The sequence below is a fragment of the Heterodontus francisci genome, chromosome 29, assembly GCF_036365525.1.
Source record: "Heterodontus francisci isolate sHetFra1 chromosome 29, sHetFra1.hap1, whole genome shotgun sequence".
Taxonomy (NCBI): Eukaryota; Metazoa; Chordata; class Chondrichthyes; order Heterodontiformes; family Heterodontidae; genus Heterodontus; species Heterodontus francisci.
Window position 1 is genome coordinate 1,436,148 of NC_090399.1, and position 16,441 is coordinate 1,452,588.

The 16,441-nt window shown below is 45.5% G+C and overlaps 1 protein-coding gene across 1 annotated transcript in view; it reads right to left on the reverse strand.

The window, feature by feature from the left end:
• LOC137345903 (uncharacterized) overlaps positions 1-16,441 on the reverse strand; it is a 270,894-nt gene that overhangs the window by 41,423 nt on the left and 213,030 nt on the right. The window contains exon 10 of the mRNA XM_068009144.1: positions 1,210-1,297. Within this exon, the coding sequence (XP_067865245.1) occupies positions 1,248-1,297 (50 nt within the window). The 3' untranslated portion in view covers positions 1,210-1,247. The remainder of the gene's footprint in view (positions 1-1,209; positions 1,298-16,441) is intronic.

The following is a 16,441-nucleotide window of genomic DNA, read 5'->3' on the forward strand; positions in this document are numbered from 1 at the left end:
GGACAGAAAACAGCGAGTCGTAGTAAATGGTTGTTTTTCAGATTGGAGGATAGTAAATCGTGGTGTTCCCAAAGGTCAGTGCTGGGACCACTGCTTTTTTGCTGTATATAAATGACTTGGATATTGGAATAGAGAGTAAAATCTCAAAATTTGCCAATGATACCAAACTTGGAGATGCGGCAAACAGGGAGGATGATAATAACCACCTGCAACAGGACATAGATAGGCTAACAGAATGGGTAGAAAAGTGGCAGACGGAATTTAAAACTGACAAGTGTGAGGTGAAGCATTTTGACAGAAGGGAAAAGCAATATATACTTAATGGCACAGTTTGCAAGAGTGTGCAGGAACAGAGGGACCTGGGGGTGCATGTGTATTGATCTTTGAAGGTGACAGGACATATTGAGAGAGTGGTTCATAAAGCATATGTGATTTTGGGATTCGTAAATAGAGGGAGTAAATCCAAAAGCAGGGAAGTTATGCTAAAACTCTAAAAAGCCCTGGTTAGACCCCAACTGCAGTATTGCTTCCAGTTCTGGTCACCACTCTATAGGAAGGATGTGAGGATCCTTGAGAGGGTGCAGAGGAGATTTACCAGAATGGGGAATCTTAGTTACAAGGTTAGGTTGAAAAAGCTGGGTTTGTTCTCCCTAGAACAAGAGAGATATCGGGGAGATTTAATAGACATGTGCAAGATTATGACAGGTTTCGATAAGTTAGACAAGGAAAAACTATTCCCATTAACTAATAGTACAAGGACTGAGAGACATAGATTGAAGGTTTTGGGCAAAAGACGCAGGGCAGAATATGAGGAAGCATTTTCTTTTACACACAATGCCTATGAGGGTGGTGGAAGCAGAGACAATCAATGACTTCAAAAGGAAATTGGATGGGCACTTGAAGGAAATAGACTTGCAGGGTTACGAGGATCAAGTGGGGAAGTGGGACGGACTAAATAGCTTCGTGGAGATCCGGCGTGGACTCGATGGGCCGAACGGCCTCCTTCTGCATCATAAATGACTCTATGACTTCAATACAATCTCGTTTTCACTGAGCGCCAACTAGTTTAACATGTGTAGAGATAGATGTGTCAGAGAGAGAAAGAGAGGGAGAGAGAAGGAGACAAACAGAGACCACACTCAGAATACAATGGGCACAACATACGACTCCCAACCCTACTAAGACCATTTGTACTTGGTTAAACTTTACCTCAATACAGTGTAAATTGCATCAAGCGATAGCAACTCTCATCTTGTCCAAAGCCGACTTGATCTTCTCTCAAGATTCCATGTCTGCACTGTAAATCAAACATACAAGGCATTAAATCCAACATGTGAATAACTGGAATTCAAATTTTGTATAAACCACCAATTGAAAGCTCCTGCATTCTTGGATTAACAACATGTTTTATTTGTATAGTACCTTAAACATGGGAAAACATCGCAAGGTTCTTCACAGGAGAGTAACTGACAATGAGCCAAAGAAAGAACAATTAAGAGGGAAGACGTAAAGTTTGATCAGGAAGGAGGAGCTAAAGGTGTAGCCAGCTGATGGCACAACCACCAATGATGAAGCTGGGGCTGTTCTCGTTGGAGAAGACAAGATTGAGAAGTGATTTGTTTGAGGTGTTCAAAATGAGGAGTTTGGACAGAGCAGATTGGGAAAAACTGTTCCCATTGCTGAAGGGTTGAGAACCAGAGGACACCGATTTAAAGAGATTGACAAATGAACCAGATGTGACATGTGGAAAACCACTTTTATGCATGAATGGCTCAGATTTGGAATGCACTGTCTGAGAGTGTGGTGGAGGGCAGATTCAGTGTGTGTTTAGGATCTGGAATGCACTTCCTGAGAGTGAGGTGGAGGCAGGTTCAGTGAGTGTTTAGGCACTGGAGTGCTGACTTGGGTTGCATTAGAGTGCAAGAGTGGAAGTTTGGTAACTGAGGATAATGAAGGGTTAATTTTATCTTAAATCTAATCTGTCTTTTATTTAGCAGATTAATTTAACAGTTGCTGTTAGGATTGGAGAAGGTGAGTTTTAGACCAGCTTTAAACAGGGTTCACTCAGGCTATGCTTGCAGCTGCACCTTGTTAATTAGAGAATTGGCTTAAACCAGTTTTCAGGGGCTAGAGTCAGTCAGTATAAAAGTGAGCCATCTTACAGTGCTGACTTGGGTTGCATTAGAGTGCTATAGTGGAAGTTTGGTGAGGAGCTCCTTTCATTTCCCACCTGTCCTCAGAGAAAGGGGAGCCGAGAGCTTCCAAAGAGCACAGCTGACTGGGAGAAAACTTGGAGGGCGGAGTTCTGGACCGGTAAGTATAAAAAACTTACCTCTGGTAAAAAAAAACTGAAAGTGATGTCACAGGAAAGCTGTGACCTGATTGGCTGGTAGGGAATTTTTACTGAATTTGAAAATAAAACATTGATAAAAATTGATTAAAACCTTAATTAACTAATTAATAAGTAGAGTAACTAAACCAGAGGGAGGAGATTACTGTATTTAGTTAGCATTTAATATTTATAGTAGGAATCCAGCACTAGGGACTGTATAGTAAATTATAACAATTTAGTAAGGATTTAATAAATATTTAGATTTAGAGATACAGCACTGAAACAGGCCCTTCGGCCCACCGAGTCTGTGCCGACCATTAACCACCCATTTATACTAATCCTACACAAATCCCATATTCCTACCACATCCTCACCTGTCCTGATATTCCCTTACCACCTACCTATACTAGGGGCAATTTATAATGGCCAATTTGCTGATCAACCTGCAAGTCTTTTGGCTGTGGGAGGAAACCAGAGCACCTGGAGGAAACCCACGCAGACACAGGGAGAACTTGCAAACTCCACACAGGCAGTACCCAGAATTGAACCCGGGTCACTGGAGCTGTTATGCTGCGGTGCTAACCACTGCGCCACTGTACAGTAATTTATTAATTAGTGCTAGAAATGTCAGTTAGAGGGGTGAAGTACTTCACATGTGGGAAGTCCGTGACACTTCCAGCGTTCTGGATGACTACATCTGCAGGACATGTACCCAGTTGCAGCTCCTCACAGACCGCATGGATCGGTTGGAGCAGCAATTGGATGCACTTAGGAGCATGCAGGTGGCAGAAAGCATCATAGACAGGAGTTTTAGAGAAGTGGTTACACCCAAGGTGCAGGCAGATAGATGGGTGACCACTAGAAGGGGCAGGCAGTCAGTGCAAGAATCCCCTGTGGCTATCCCCCTCTCTAACAAGTATACCGTTTTGGATACTGTTGGGGGGGATGGCCTATCAGGGGAAAACAGCAGCAGCCAGAGCAGTGGCACCACGGCTGGATCTGTTGTTCAGCAGGGAGGGACAAAGCACAGAAGAGCAATAGTTATAGGGGACTCTATAGTCAGGGGCACAGATAGGCACTTCTGTGGACATGAAAGAGACTCCGGGATGGTATGTTGCCTCCCTGATGCCAGGGTCAAGGATGTCTCTGAACGGACAGGGGGCATTGTGAAGGGGGAGGGTGAACAGCCAAAGGTTGAGGTACACATCGGTACCAACAACATACCCAGGAAGAGTGATGAGGTCCTGCAGGGGGAATTAGGTAGAAAGTTTAAAAAGTCAGGACCTCTTGGGTTGTAATCTCAGGATTACTCCCTGTGCCACGTGCCAGTGAGGCTAGAAATAGGAAGATAGTGCAGCTAAACACGTGGCTGAGCAGCTGTTGTAGAAGGGAGGGTTTCAGATATCTGGACCATTGGGATCTCTTCAGGGACAGATGGGATCTGTACAAGAAGGACGGGTTGCATCTAAACTGGAGGGGCACAAATATCCTGGCTGCGAGGTTTGCGAGTGTCACTTGGGAGGGTTTAAACTGGCGTGGCAGGGGGGGGTGGGAACCAGAGCAGTAGGACAGCAAGTGAAATAAATGAGGGGGAACTAGTAAATAAGGCCAGTAAGACTAAGAGGAAGAGCAAGCAGGGAGATGTTGCGGAGCACAGCGGGACTGGTGGTCTGAAGTGCATTTGTTTCAATGCGAGAAGTATAACAGGTAAGGCAGATGAACTTAGAGCTTGGATTAGTACTTGGAACTATGATGTTGTTGCTATTACAGAGACTTGGTTGAGGGAAGGACAGGATTGGTAGCTGAATGTTCCAGGATTTCGAAGCTTCAGGAGGGATAGAGGGGGATGTTAAAGGGGTGGGGGAGTTGCATTACTGGTTGAGAATATCACAGCTGTATTGCGGGAGGACACCTCAGAGGGGTCATGCAGCAAGGCAATATGGGTGGAGCTCAGGAATAGGAAGGGTGCAGTCACGATGTTGGGGGTTTACTACAGTCCTCCCAACAGCCAGTGGGAGCTAGAGGAGCAGATATGTAGACAGATTTTGGAAAGATGTAAAGGTAACAGGGTTGTGGTGGTGGGTAATTTTAACTTCCCCTATATTGACTGGGACACACTTAGTGCTAGGGGCTTGGATGGGGCAGAATTTGTAAGGAGAATCCAGGAGAGCTTCTTGAAACAATATGTAGATAGTCCAACTAGGGATGGGGCCGTACTGGACCTGGTACTGGGGAATGAGCCCAGCCAGGTGGTCGAAGTTTCAGTAGGGGAGCATTTCGGAAACAGTGACCATAATTCCACAAGTGTTAAGGTACTTGTGGATAAGAGTAGTCCTCGGGTGAAGGTGCTAAATTGGGGGAAGGCTAATTATAACAATATTAGGCAGGAACTGAAGAATTTAGATTGGGGGCAGCTGTTTGAGGGTAAATCAACATCTGACATGTGGGAGTCTTTCAAACATCAGCTGATTAGAATCCAGGACCAGCATGTTCCTGTGAGGAAGAAGGATAAGTTTGGCAAGTTTCGGGAACCTTGGATAACGTGGGATATTGTGAGCCTGGTCAAAAAGGAAGCATTTGTAAGGGCTGGAAGGCTAGGAACAGACGAATCCCTTGAAGAATATAAAGAAAGTAGGAAGGAACTTAAGCAAGGAGTCAGGAGGGCTAAAAGGGGTCATGAAAAGTCATTGGCAAACAGGATTAAGTAAAATCCCAAGGCTTTTTTATACGTATCTAAAGAGCAAGAGGGTAACCAGGGAAAGGGTTGGCCCACTCAAGGACAGAGATGGGAATCTGTGTGGAGCCAGAGGAAATGGGCGAGGTACTAAATGAGTACTTAGCATCAGTATTCACCAAAGAGAAGGACTTAGTGGATGATGAGCCGAGGGAAGGGAGTGCAGATAGTCTCAGTCATCTCATTATCAAAAAGGAGGAGGTGTTGGGTGTCTTGCAAAGCATTAAGGTAGATAAGTCCCCAGGGCCTGATGGGATCTACCCCAGAATACTGAGAGAGGGAAGGGAACAAATTGCTGGGGCCTTGACAGAAATCTTTGTATCCTCATTGGCGACAGGTGAGGTCCCAGAGGACTGGAGAATAGCCAATGTTGTTCCTTTGTTTAAGAAGGGTAGCAAGGATAATCCAGGAAATTATAGGCCGGTGAGTCTTACGTCAGTGGTAGGGAAACTATTAGAGAGGATTCTTCGGGACAGGATTTACTCCCATTTGGAAACAAACCAACTTATTAGCGAGAGGCAGCATGGTTTTGTGAAGGGGAGGTCGTGTCTCACTAATTTGATTGAGTTTTTTGAGGAAGTGACGAAGATGATTGATGAAGGAAGGGCAGTGGATGTTATCTATATGGACTTCAGTAAAGCCTTTGACAAGGTCCCTCATGCAGACTGGTACAAAATGTGAAGTCACAGAGGATCAGAGGTGAGCTGGCAAGATGGGTACAGAACTGGCTCTGTCATAGAAGACAGAGGGTAGCAGTGGAAGGGTGCTTTTCTGAATGGAGGGATGTGACTAGTGGTGTTCCGCAGGGATCAGTGCTGGGACCTTTGCTGTTTGTAGTATATATAAATGATTTGGAAGAGTTGCGGATTGTCAGAGGATACAGCAGGATATAGATCGGTTGGAGACTTGGGCGGAGAAATGGCAGATGGAGTTTAATCTGGACAAATGTGAGGTAATGCATTTTGGAAGGTCTAATGCAGGTGGGAAGTATACAGTAAATGGCAGAACCCTTCGGAGTATTGACAGGCAGAGAGATCTGGGTGTACAGGTCCACAGGTCACTGAAAGTGGCAACGCAGGTGGATAAGGTAGTCAAGAAGGCATACGGCATGCTTGCCTTCATCGGTCGGGCATAGAGTATAAAAATTGCCAAGTCATGCTGCAGCTGTACAGAACTTTAGTTAGGCTTAGAATATTGCGTGCAATTCTGGTCGCCACACTACCAGAAGGACGTGGAGGCTTTGGAGAGGGTACAGAAGAGCTTTACCAGGATGTTGCCTGGTCTGGAGGGCATTAGCTATGAGGAGAGGTTGGATATACTCTGATTGTTTTCACTGGAACGACGGAGGTGGAGGGGCGACATGATAGAGGTTTACAAAGTTATGAGCAGCATGGACAGAGTGGATAGTCAGAAGCTTTTTCCCAGGGTGGAAGAGTCAGTTACTAGGAGACATAGGTTTAAGGTGCGAGGGGCAAAGTTTAGAGGGGATGTGCGAGGCAAGTTCTTTACACAGAGGGTGGTGAGTGCCTGGAACTTGCTGCGGGGGGAGGTGGTGGAAGCAGGTACGATAGCGACATTTAAGAGGCATCTTGACAAATACATGAATAGGAAGGGACGAGAGGGATACGGTCCCCGGAAGTGCAGAAGGATTTCGTTTCAGCAGGCATCAAGATCGGCGCAGGCTTGGAGGGCCGAATGGCCTGTTCCTTAGCTGTACTGTTCTTTGTTCACTGTCTGAGAGTGAGGTGGAGGCAGGTTCAGAGAGTGTTTGGGATCTGGAATGAACTGTCTGAGAGTGTGGTGGAGGTAGGTTCAATCGAAGCTTTCAAAAGAGAATTGGATTATTATCTGATGAGAGAAAATTGTACGACTGTGGGGAATATAGGAAATGGAAGCAGGAGTCGGCCATTTGGCCTGTCGAGCCTGCTCCACCATTCAACTGGACCATGGCTGATCTTCCAGCTCAACACCATTTTCCTGCACTATCTCCATATCCACTGATATCTTCAATATCTTGAAATCTATCGATCTTAGTTTTGAATATACTCAATGACTGAGCCTCCACAGCCCTCTGCGGTAGAGAATTTCAAAGATTCTCCACCCTCTGAGTAAAGAAATTTCTCATCATCTCTGTCACAAATGGCCGATCTCTTATTCTGAGAATGTGTCCCCTGGTTCTGGACTCCCCAGCCAGGGGAAACATCCATTCTGCACCTACCCTTTCAAGCCCTGTACGAATGTTTTAGGCTTCAATAAAAGGGCGGGGTAGTGGAACCAGCTGAGTAGCTCTCAAGAGAGCCAGCATAGACACAATGGGCTGCATGGCCTCCTATCCTATAACCATTCTATGATTGAATGAGAAGGGAGTGGGGGACATACAAGAGGCTAGAATTGCAGGAGCACAGATATCTTGGAAAGTTGTCGGGCTGGAAGAGATTACAGAGATGGGGAGGGGTGAAGACATGGAGAGATTTGAAAACATTGATGAAAATTTTTAAATTGAGACATTACTGGAATGGGAGCCAGTGTAGGTCAGCGAGCACAGGGGTGATCAGGAACAGGACTTGGTGTGAGTTAGGATATAGGCAACAGAGTTTTGATTCAGCTCAAGTTTTCAGAGGGTAAAAGGGGGAAGTGTTGGAATAGTCAAGTCTGATGATAACAAAGGTCCAGATGAGGGTTTCAACAGCAGATGAGCTGAAGCAGTGGGAGTGAGACCATGCTCTGGAGTTTGTGGCAGGGACCAAAGACAATGACTTCAGTCCTCCCAATATTTACTTGGGAAACCTTTCTGCTCATCCAGTACTGAACATCAAATAGGCAATCCAACAAATCAGAGTGGAGCAATTGAGAGAGGTGGTGCTGAGGTAGAGCTGGGTGTCTTCAGCTTACACGTGAAAACTGACGCTGTGTTTTCGGATGATGTTGCTAAGAGGTAGCATTTAGTGTCATAGAGTTATACAGCACAAAAACAGGCCCTTCGGCCCATCGTGTCTGTGCCGGCCATCAAGCACCTAACTATTCTAATCCCATTTTCCAGCACTTGGCCCGTAGACTTGTATGCTATGGTGTTTCAAGTGCTCATCTAAATACGACTTAAATGAGATTCCAACCATCCTCTGGGTGAAAACATTTTTCCTCAAATCCCCCCGAAACCTCCTGCTCCTTACCCTAAATCTATGCCCCCTGGTTATTGACACCTCCAATAAGGAAAAAAGTTTCTTCCTATCTAACCTATCAATGCCCCTCATAATTTTGTACACCTCAATCATGTCTCCCCTCATCCTTCTCCTTTCGAAGGAAAACAACCTGAGCCTTTTCAGTCTCTCTTCACAGATGAAATGCTCCAGCCCAGGCAACATCCTGGTGAATCTCCTCTGCACCCTCTCCAGTGCAATCACATCCTTCCTACAGTGTGGTGACCAGAACTGTACACAGTAATCCAGCTGTGGCCTAACTAGCGTTTTATACAGCTCCATCATAACCTCCCTGCTCTTGTATTCTATGCCTCGGCTAATACAAGCAAGTATCCCATATGACTTCCTAACCACCTTACCTACCTGTGCTGCTGCCTTCAGTGATCTATGGACAAGTACACCAAGGTCCCTCTGACCTTCTGTACTTCCTCGGGTCTGACCATCCATTGCCTTGTTAGTCCTCCCAAAATGCATCACCTCACACTTCTCAGGATTAAATTCCATTTGCCACTGCTCCGCCCATCTTACCAGCCCATTTATATCATCCTGTAATCTAAGGCTTTCCTCCTCACTATTTACAACACCAATTTTAGTGCCATCTGCGAACTTACTGATCATGCCTCCTATATTCACGTCTAAATCATTAATGTACACTACAAACAGCGAGGGTCCCAGCACCGATCCCGCTGGTCACAGGCTTCCACTCGCAAAAACAACCCTCGACCATCACCCTCTGCCTCCTGCCACTAAACAATTTGGATCCAATTTGCCAAATTGCCCTGGATCCCATGGGCTCTTACCTTCTTCACCAATCTCCCAAGCAGGACCTGATCAAAGCCTTACTGAAGTCCTGATAAGGAGACCAAAACTGCGCACAATATTCCAGGTGTGGCCTCACCAAGGCCCAGTATAATTGCAGCAAGACATCTCTGCTCCTGTACTCGAATCCTCTCGCTATGAAGGCCAACATACCATTTGCCTTTTTTACCGCCTGTTGCACCTGCATGCTTACCTTCAACAACTGGTGTACGACAATACCCAGGTCTCGCTGCATATTCCCCTCTCTGTTAAAAGCCATTCAGATAATAATCTGCCTTCCTGTTTTTGCTACCAAAGTGGATAACCTCACATTTATCCACATTATACTGCATCTGCCATGCATTAGCCCACTCACTCAACTTGTCCAAATCACCCTGAAGCCTCTCTGCATCCTCCTCGCAACTCACCCACCCACCCAGTTTTGTGTCATCTGCAAATTTGGAGATATTACATTTAGTTCCCTATTATGAATCATTCATATATATTGTGAATAGCTGGGGTCCTAGCACCGATCCCTGCGGTACCCCACTAGTCACTGCATGTCATTCGGAAAAAGACTCGTTTATCCCTACCCTTGGTTTCCTGTCTGCCAATCAATTTTCCATCCATCTCAATACACTACCCCCAATCCCATGCGCTTTAGTTTTACACGCTAATCTCTTCTGTGGGACTTTGTCGAAAGCCTTCTGAAAGTCCAAATAAACCACATCCACTGGCTCACCCTCATCAACTCTACTAGTTACATCCTCGAAGAATTCCAGTAGATTTGTCAAGCATGATTTCCCTTTCGTAAATCCATGCTGACTCTGTCCGACTCTACTACTGTTCTCTACTTCCTGCACACGTGTTTGCCCTGGACACTGGAAGTGTCCCTGACTTCCCACATTGCACAAGAGGAGCACTCCTCGCTGCCGAGCTGCCCTGTCATCACTTACCCTTAATTTATCCCCTTAAATTACCCAAAAAGTAGATTATTTACACGAGGGACCTTGATTCCCTAAAAAAACGACCTTTCTCTTTACTTTTAGTTACTTACCCAGCTATTTGGAGTTATTCCCTGAAAGCAGTTACTCAACAACCAATCACCTTGCAGCTTTCCTGTGACATCCACTCCCGGAAGGTATGTGACTGGGCCTCGATCCTCTGGCTCAATTTATTGGCTCCTCTCTCGGCGTTCTCTTCACATGTCCGCTCCTCTTCACTCCGCTCCTCTTCACTCCGCTCCTGGAAGGTAAGTGACTGAGCCTCGATCCACGGGCTCAATTTATCGGCTCCTCTCTCTGCGTTCTCCACAGGTCTGCTACTCTCCACTCCGCTCCTGGAAGGTATGTGACTGGGCCTCGATCCACGGGCTCAATTTATTGGCTCCTCTCTCTGCGTTCTCCACAGGTCCGCTACTCTCCACTCCGCTCCTGGAAGCTAAGATGAGCAATAGGAGGGGGCCAAGGATAGATCCTTGGGGAACACCAGAGGTAATGGTGAAGGAATGAGAAGTCTTTGCAGGTAATTCTCTTATGAAAGGTCACTGACCTGAAACGCTAACTCTGCTTCTCTCTCCACAGATGCTGCCTGATCTGAGTATTACCAGCATTTCTTGTTTGTGTTTCAGATTTCCAGCATCTGCAGTATTTTGCTTATATATTATGACAGATGAGTCTCTGGTCACAATTAAATAGATAAGAATGGAACCAGAAGAGAGTAGTCCCACCCAGCTGGACAACAGTGGAGAAGGATGGTATGATCAACCGTGTGAAAGACTGAAGACAAGTTGACAATGATCACAATTCCGTAAATTTTAGAATACTCATGGACAAAGACGAGAGTGGTCCGAAAGGAAGAGTGCTAAATTGGGGGAAGGCCAACTCTACCAAAATTCGGCAGGATCTGGGGAATGTAGATTGGGAGCAGCTTTTTGAAGATAAATCCACATTTGATATGTGGGAGACTTTTAAAGAGAGGTTGATTAGTGTGCAGGAGAGACATGTTCCTGTGAAAATGAGGGATAGAAATGGCAAGATTAGGGAACCATGGATGACAGGAGAAATTGTGAGACTAGCTAAGAGGAAAAAGGAAGCTACATAAGGTCTAGGAGGCTGAAGAAAGACGAAGCTTTGAAAGAATATCGGGAATGTAGGACCAATCTGAAACGAGGAATTAAGAGGGCTAAAAGGGGTCATGAAATATCTTTAGCAAACAGGGTTAAAGAAAATCCCAAAGCCTCTTATTCACATATAAGGAGCAAGAGGGTAACGAGAGAAAGGATTGGCCCACTCAAGGACAAAGGAGGGAAGTTATGCGTGGAGTCAGAGAAAATGGGTGAGATTCTAAACGAGTACTTTGCATTGGTATTCACCGAGGAGAGGGACATGACGGATGTTGAGGTGAGGGACAGATGTTTGATGACTCTAGGTCAAGTCAGCATAAGGAGGGAGGAAGTGTTGGGTATTCTAAAAGGCATTAAGGTGGACAAGTCCCCAGGTCCGGATGGGATCTATCCCAGGTTTCTGAGGGAAGCGAGAGAGGAAATAGCTGGGGCCTTAACAGATGTCTTTGCAGCATCCTTAAACAGGGGTGAGGTCCCGGAGGACTGGAGAATTGCTAATGTTGTCCCCTTGTTTAAGAAGGGTAGCAGGGATAATCCAGGTAATTATAGACCGGTGAGCCTGATGTCAGTGGTAGGGAAGCTGCTGGAGAAGATACTGAAGGATAGGATCTATTCCCATTTGGAAGAAAATGGGCTTATCAGTGATAGGCAACATGGTTTTGTGCAGGGAAGGTCATGTATTACCAACTTAATAGAATTCTTTGAGGAAGTGACAAAGTTGATTGAGGGAAGGGCTGTAGATGTCATATACATGGACTTCAGTAAGGCGTTTGATAAGGTTGCACATGGTAGGCTGATGGAGAAAATGAAGTCGCATGGGGTCCAGGGTGTACTAGCTAGATGGATAAAGAACTGGCTGTGCAACAGGAGACAGAGTAGCAGTGTAAAGGAGTTTCTCAAAATGGAGACGTGTGACCAGTGGTGTTCCACAGGGATCCGTGCTGGGACCACTGTTTGTGATATACATAAATGATTTGGAGGAAAGTATAGGTGGTCTGATTAGCAAGTTTGCAGACGACACTAAGATTGGTGGAGTAGCAGATTGTGAAGGGGACTGTCAGAGAATACAGCAGAGTACAGACAGATTGGAGTTGGGCAGAGAAATGACAGATGGAGTTCAATCAGGGCAAATGCGAGGTGATGCATTTTGGAAGATCCAATTCAAGAGTGAACTATACAGTAAATGGAAAAGTCCTGGGGAAAATTGATGTACAGAGAGATTTGGGTGTTCAGGTCCATTGTTCCCTGAAGGTGGCAACGCAGGTCAATAGAGTGGTCAAGAAGGCATACGGCATGCTTTCCTTCATCGGACGGGGTATTGAGTACAAGGGTTGGCAGGTCATGTTACAGTTGTATAAGACTTTGGTTCGGCCACATTTGGAATACTGCGTGCAGTTCTGGTCGCCACATTACCAAAAGGATGTGGATGCTTTGGAGAGGGTGCAGAGGAGGTTCACCAGGATGTTGCCTGGTATGGAGGGCGCTAGCTATGAAGAGAGGTTGAGTAGATTAGGATTATTTTCATTAGAAAGACGGAGGTTGAGGGGGGACCTGATTGAGGTGTACAAATTCATGAGGTATAGACAGGGTGGATAGCAAGAAGCTTTTTCCCCAGAGTGGGGGATTCAATTACGAGGGGTCACGAGTTCAAAGTGAGAGGGAAAAAGTTTAAGGGGGATATGCGTGGAAAGTTCTTTACACAGAGGGTGGTGGGTGCCTGGAACGCGTTGCCAGCGGAGGTGGTAGACGCGGGCACGATAGCGTCTTTTAAGATGTATCTGGACAGATACATGAATGGGCAGGAAGCAAAGAGATACAGACCCTTAGAAAATAGGCGACATGTTTAGATAGAGGATCTGGATCGGCGCAGGCTTGGAGGGCCGAAGGGCCTGTTCCTGTGCTGTAATTTTCTTTGTTCTTTGATGAGGAGGGATTGCTTACCACATTCAGTCACATTATAGGTCATTTGCAAGGACAGAGGAGTAAAGGGTGTTCTCCTTGAAGACGTAATGATGGCAGATATGAAAGGGAGGTGGACTGCATCTGAGAAGAAAGAACTGTTGAAAATATCAATTAACATGGGGGCCATAAAGGATGTTGGGCAGTCAGCAGTTTGGTGGATAGGAGGAGCTCAGAGGACATGAAGAGAGAAACAAGAGAAAGATGCAAGTTCAGGGCTAGTGCAGGGGGTAAAATTTCGAGGCAGTTTGGCCAGGTGGGCTAATGGACAGAAGGGATGCAGCAGAGGCAGCTGATAAAACAGTCGTGATCTTTGTGACAAGACAATGAGCTTCTCGCACTTATTGTTGGAGCTAAGGGTGCAGGAGGTAAGGGAGAGGGATTTAATATGATTAATTGTAATGGAGAAGAGAAGCCAAGGGCTACCTGTGGAATAGTAAATAGTGTCAGCAGACAAGGAGCAGGAGCTGATAGTGCTTTCTGTGGTCCATCCAGATCTGTCAGTGAATTACTAAACTAGTTCTCTGCCATATCCATTCAAGTCTGTGTCTTTTGGTCTTCAGGGAGTGGAGATGAGGACCGTCCCAGGGGGAATCGCCATATTGAGAGACAGTAATTATTTAATGGAGACAATGGCATCAAAAATAGATGTGTGGGTGTGATTTGAAATATCAGCAACTGCAGAAATGTCATGGCGAATAAAGGGCCAAAGGCTAGATGGTTGGGTGTTTCAAGGTGCAAATGTGACAGAGGAGAATTTCTTCCAGGGTGGACGCAGAATGAAATAGGGCTGAGAGGGGGAAGGAGAATGTGGGCGAAGTGATATCATGGAGTGATTAGAGATGGCCTTAACTGTGATTGTCATGATCGGAGTAGTGAGGCCACCTGAGTTGGAAATATCAAGGGGGAGTCTGTGAAGATGGGTTGATCGGTTGGGGAGATTACATCGAGGCAGAGATTTAGGCAGTTAAGGAGGGAAGTAAACTCAGAAGAGAGAGAGAACATGATGAGTTGAGATGGAGGTTGAAATCAATGAGGATGAGAGGTTCCTTGCTGCAGATGCAAAGAGGGAGGAAAGCAGTGGAGATATTTTGGTGTGAAATTAGACTTGTTTTGTTAGGTGGTGCAGAAAGAGAAATTAAAAGAAGAAAAAGGGGGAAAACAAGATGAGTTTCTCAAAGGAGGATGTGCCAGATGAGGAGGGCACAGACCAAGGTGATTAGAGCCAAAACACAACAGCATCAAACTGTACAGTTAGTGTGAGAGATTACAACTCCATTGTATTAGTGTCAATCCTTGGACAGTGAGTGTGACGGTCACAGTCCCATTGTATTAGTATCTTTCCTTGGACAGTTAGTGTGAGAGATTACAGCTCCATTGCATTAGTATCTTTCCTTGGACAGTTAGTGTGAGAGATTACAGCTCCATTGTATTAGTGTCAATCCTTGGACAGTTAGTGTGAGAGACACAGTCCCATTGTATTAGTGTCAATCCTTGGACAGTTAGTGTGGGAGTCACAGTCCCATTGTATTCGTGTCAATCCTTGGACAGTCAGTGTGAGAGATTACAGCTCCATTGTATTAGTGTCAATCCTTGGACAGTTAGTGTGAGATGACAGCTCCATTGTATTAGTATCTTTCCTTGGACAGTTAGTGTGAGAGTCACAGTCCCATTGTATTAGTGTCAATCCTTGGACAGTTAGTGTGAGAGATTACAGCTCCATTGTATTAGTCTCTTCCCTTGGACAGTTAGTGTGAGAGTCACAGTCCCATTGTATTAGTGTCAATCCTTGGACAGTTAGTGTGAGATTACAGCTCCATTGTATTAGTATCTTTCCTTGGACAGTTAGTGTGAGAGTCACAGTCCCATTGTATTAGTGTCAATCCTTGGACAGTTAGTGTGAGAGACACAGTCCCATTGTGTTAGTGTGAGATTACAGTCCCATTGTATTAGTGTCAATCCTTGGACAGTTAGTGTGAGATTACAGCTCCATTGTATTAGTATCTTTCCTTGGACAGTTTGTGTGGGAGTCACAGTCCCATTGCATTAGTGTCTTTCCTTGTACAGTTAGTGTGAGAGTCACAGTCCCATTGCATTAGTGTCAATCCTTGGACAGTTAGAATGAGTGATTACGGCTTCATTGTATTAGTGTCAATCCTTGGACAGTTAGCGTGAGAGATTACGGCTCCATTGTATTAGTGTCAATCCTTGGACAGTTAGTGTGAGAGATTACAGCTCCATTGTATTAGTGTCAATCCTTGGACAGTTCATGTGAGTCACAATCCCATTGGAAAGATGTAAAGGTAACAGGGTTGTAGTGGTGGGTGAGTTTAACTTCCCCTATATTGACTGGGACTCACTTAGTGCTCGGGGCTTCGATGGGGCAGAATTTGGAAAGAGCATCCAGGAGGGCTTCTTGAAACAATATGTAGATAGTCCAACTAGGGATGGGGCCGTACTGGACCTGGTTTTGGGGAATGAGCCCGGCCAGGTGGTCGAAGTTTCAGTGGGGGAGCGTTTCGGGAACAGTGACCGTAATTCCATAAGTTTTAAGGTACTTGTGGATAAGGATAAGAGTAGTCCTCTGGTGAAGGTGCTAAATTGGGGGAGGACTAATTATAACAATATTAGGCAGGAACTGAAGAATTTAGATTGGGGGCAGCTGTTTGAGGGTAAATCAACATCTGACATGTGGGAGTCTTTCAAACGTCAGCTGATTAGAATCCAGGATCGGCAAGTTCCTGTGAGGAAGAAGGACAAGTTTGGCAAGTTTCGGGAACCTTGGATAACGCGGGATATTGTGAGCCTCGTCAAAAAGAAAAAGGAAGCATTCGTAAGGGCTGGAAGGCTAGGAACAGACAAATCCCTTGAGGAATATAAAGACAGTAGGAAGGAGTCAGGAGGGCTAAAAGGGGTGATGAAAAGTCATTGGCAAACAGGATTAAGGAAAATCCCAAGGCTTTTTATACGTATATAAAGAGCAAGAGGGTAACCAGGGAAAGGGTTGGCCCACTCAAGGACAGAGAATGGAATCTGTGTGGAGCCAGAGGAAATGGGCGAGATACTAAATGAGTACTTTGCATCAGTATTCACCAAGGCGAAGGACTTGGTGGATGATGAGCCTAGGGAAGGGAGTGCAGATAATCTCAGTCATCTCATTATCAAAAAGGAGGAGGTGTTGGGTGTCTTGCAAAGCATTAAGGTCGATAAGTCCCCAGGGCCTGATGGGATCTACCCTAGAATACTGAGGGAGGCAAGGGAAGAAATTGCTGGGGCCTTGACAGAAATCTTTGCAT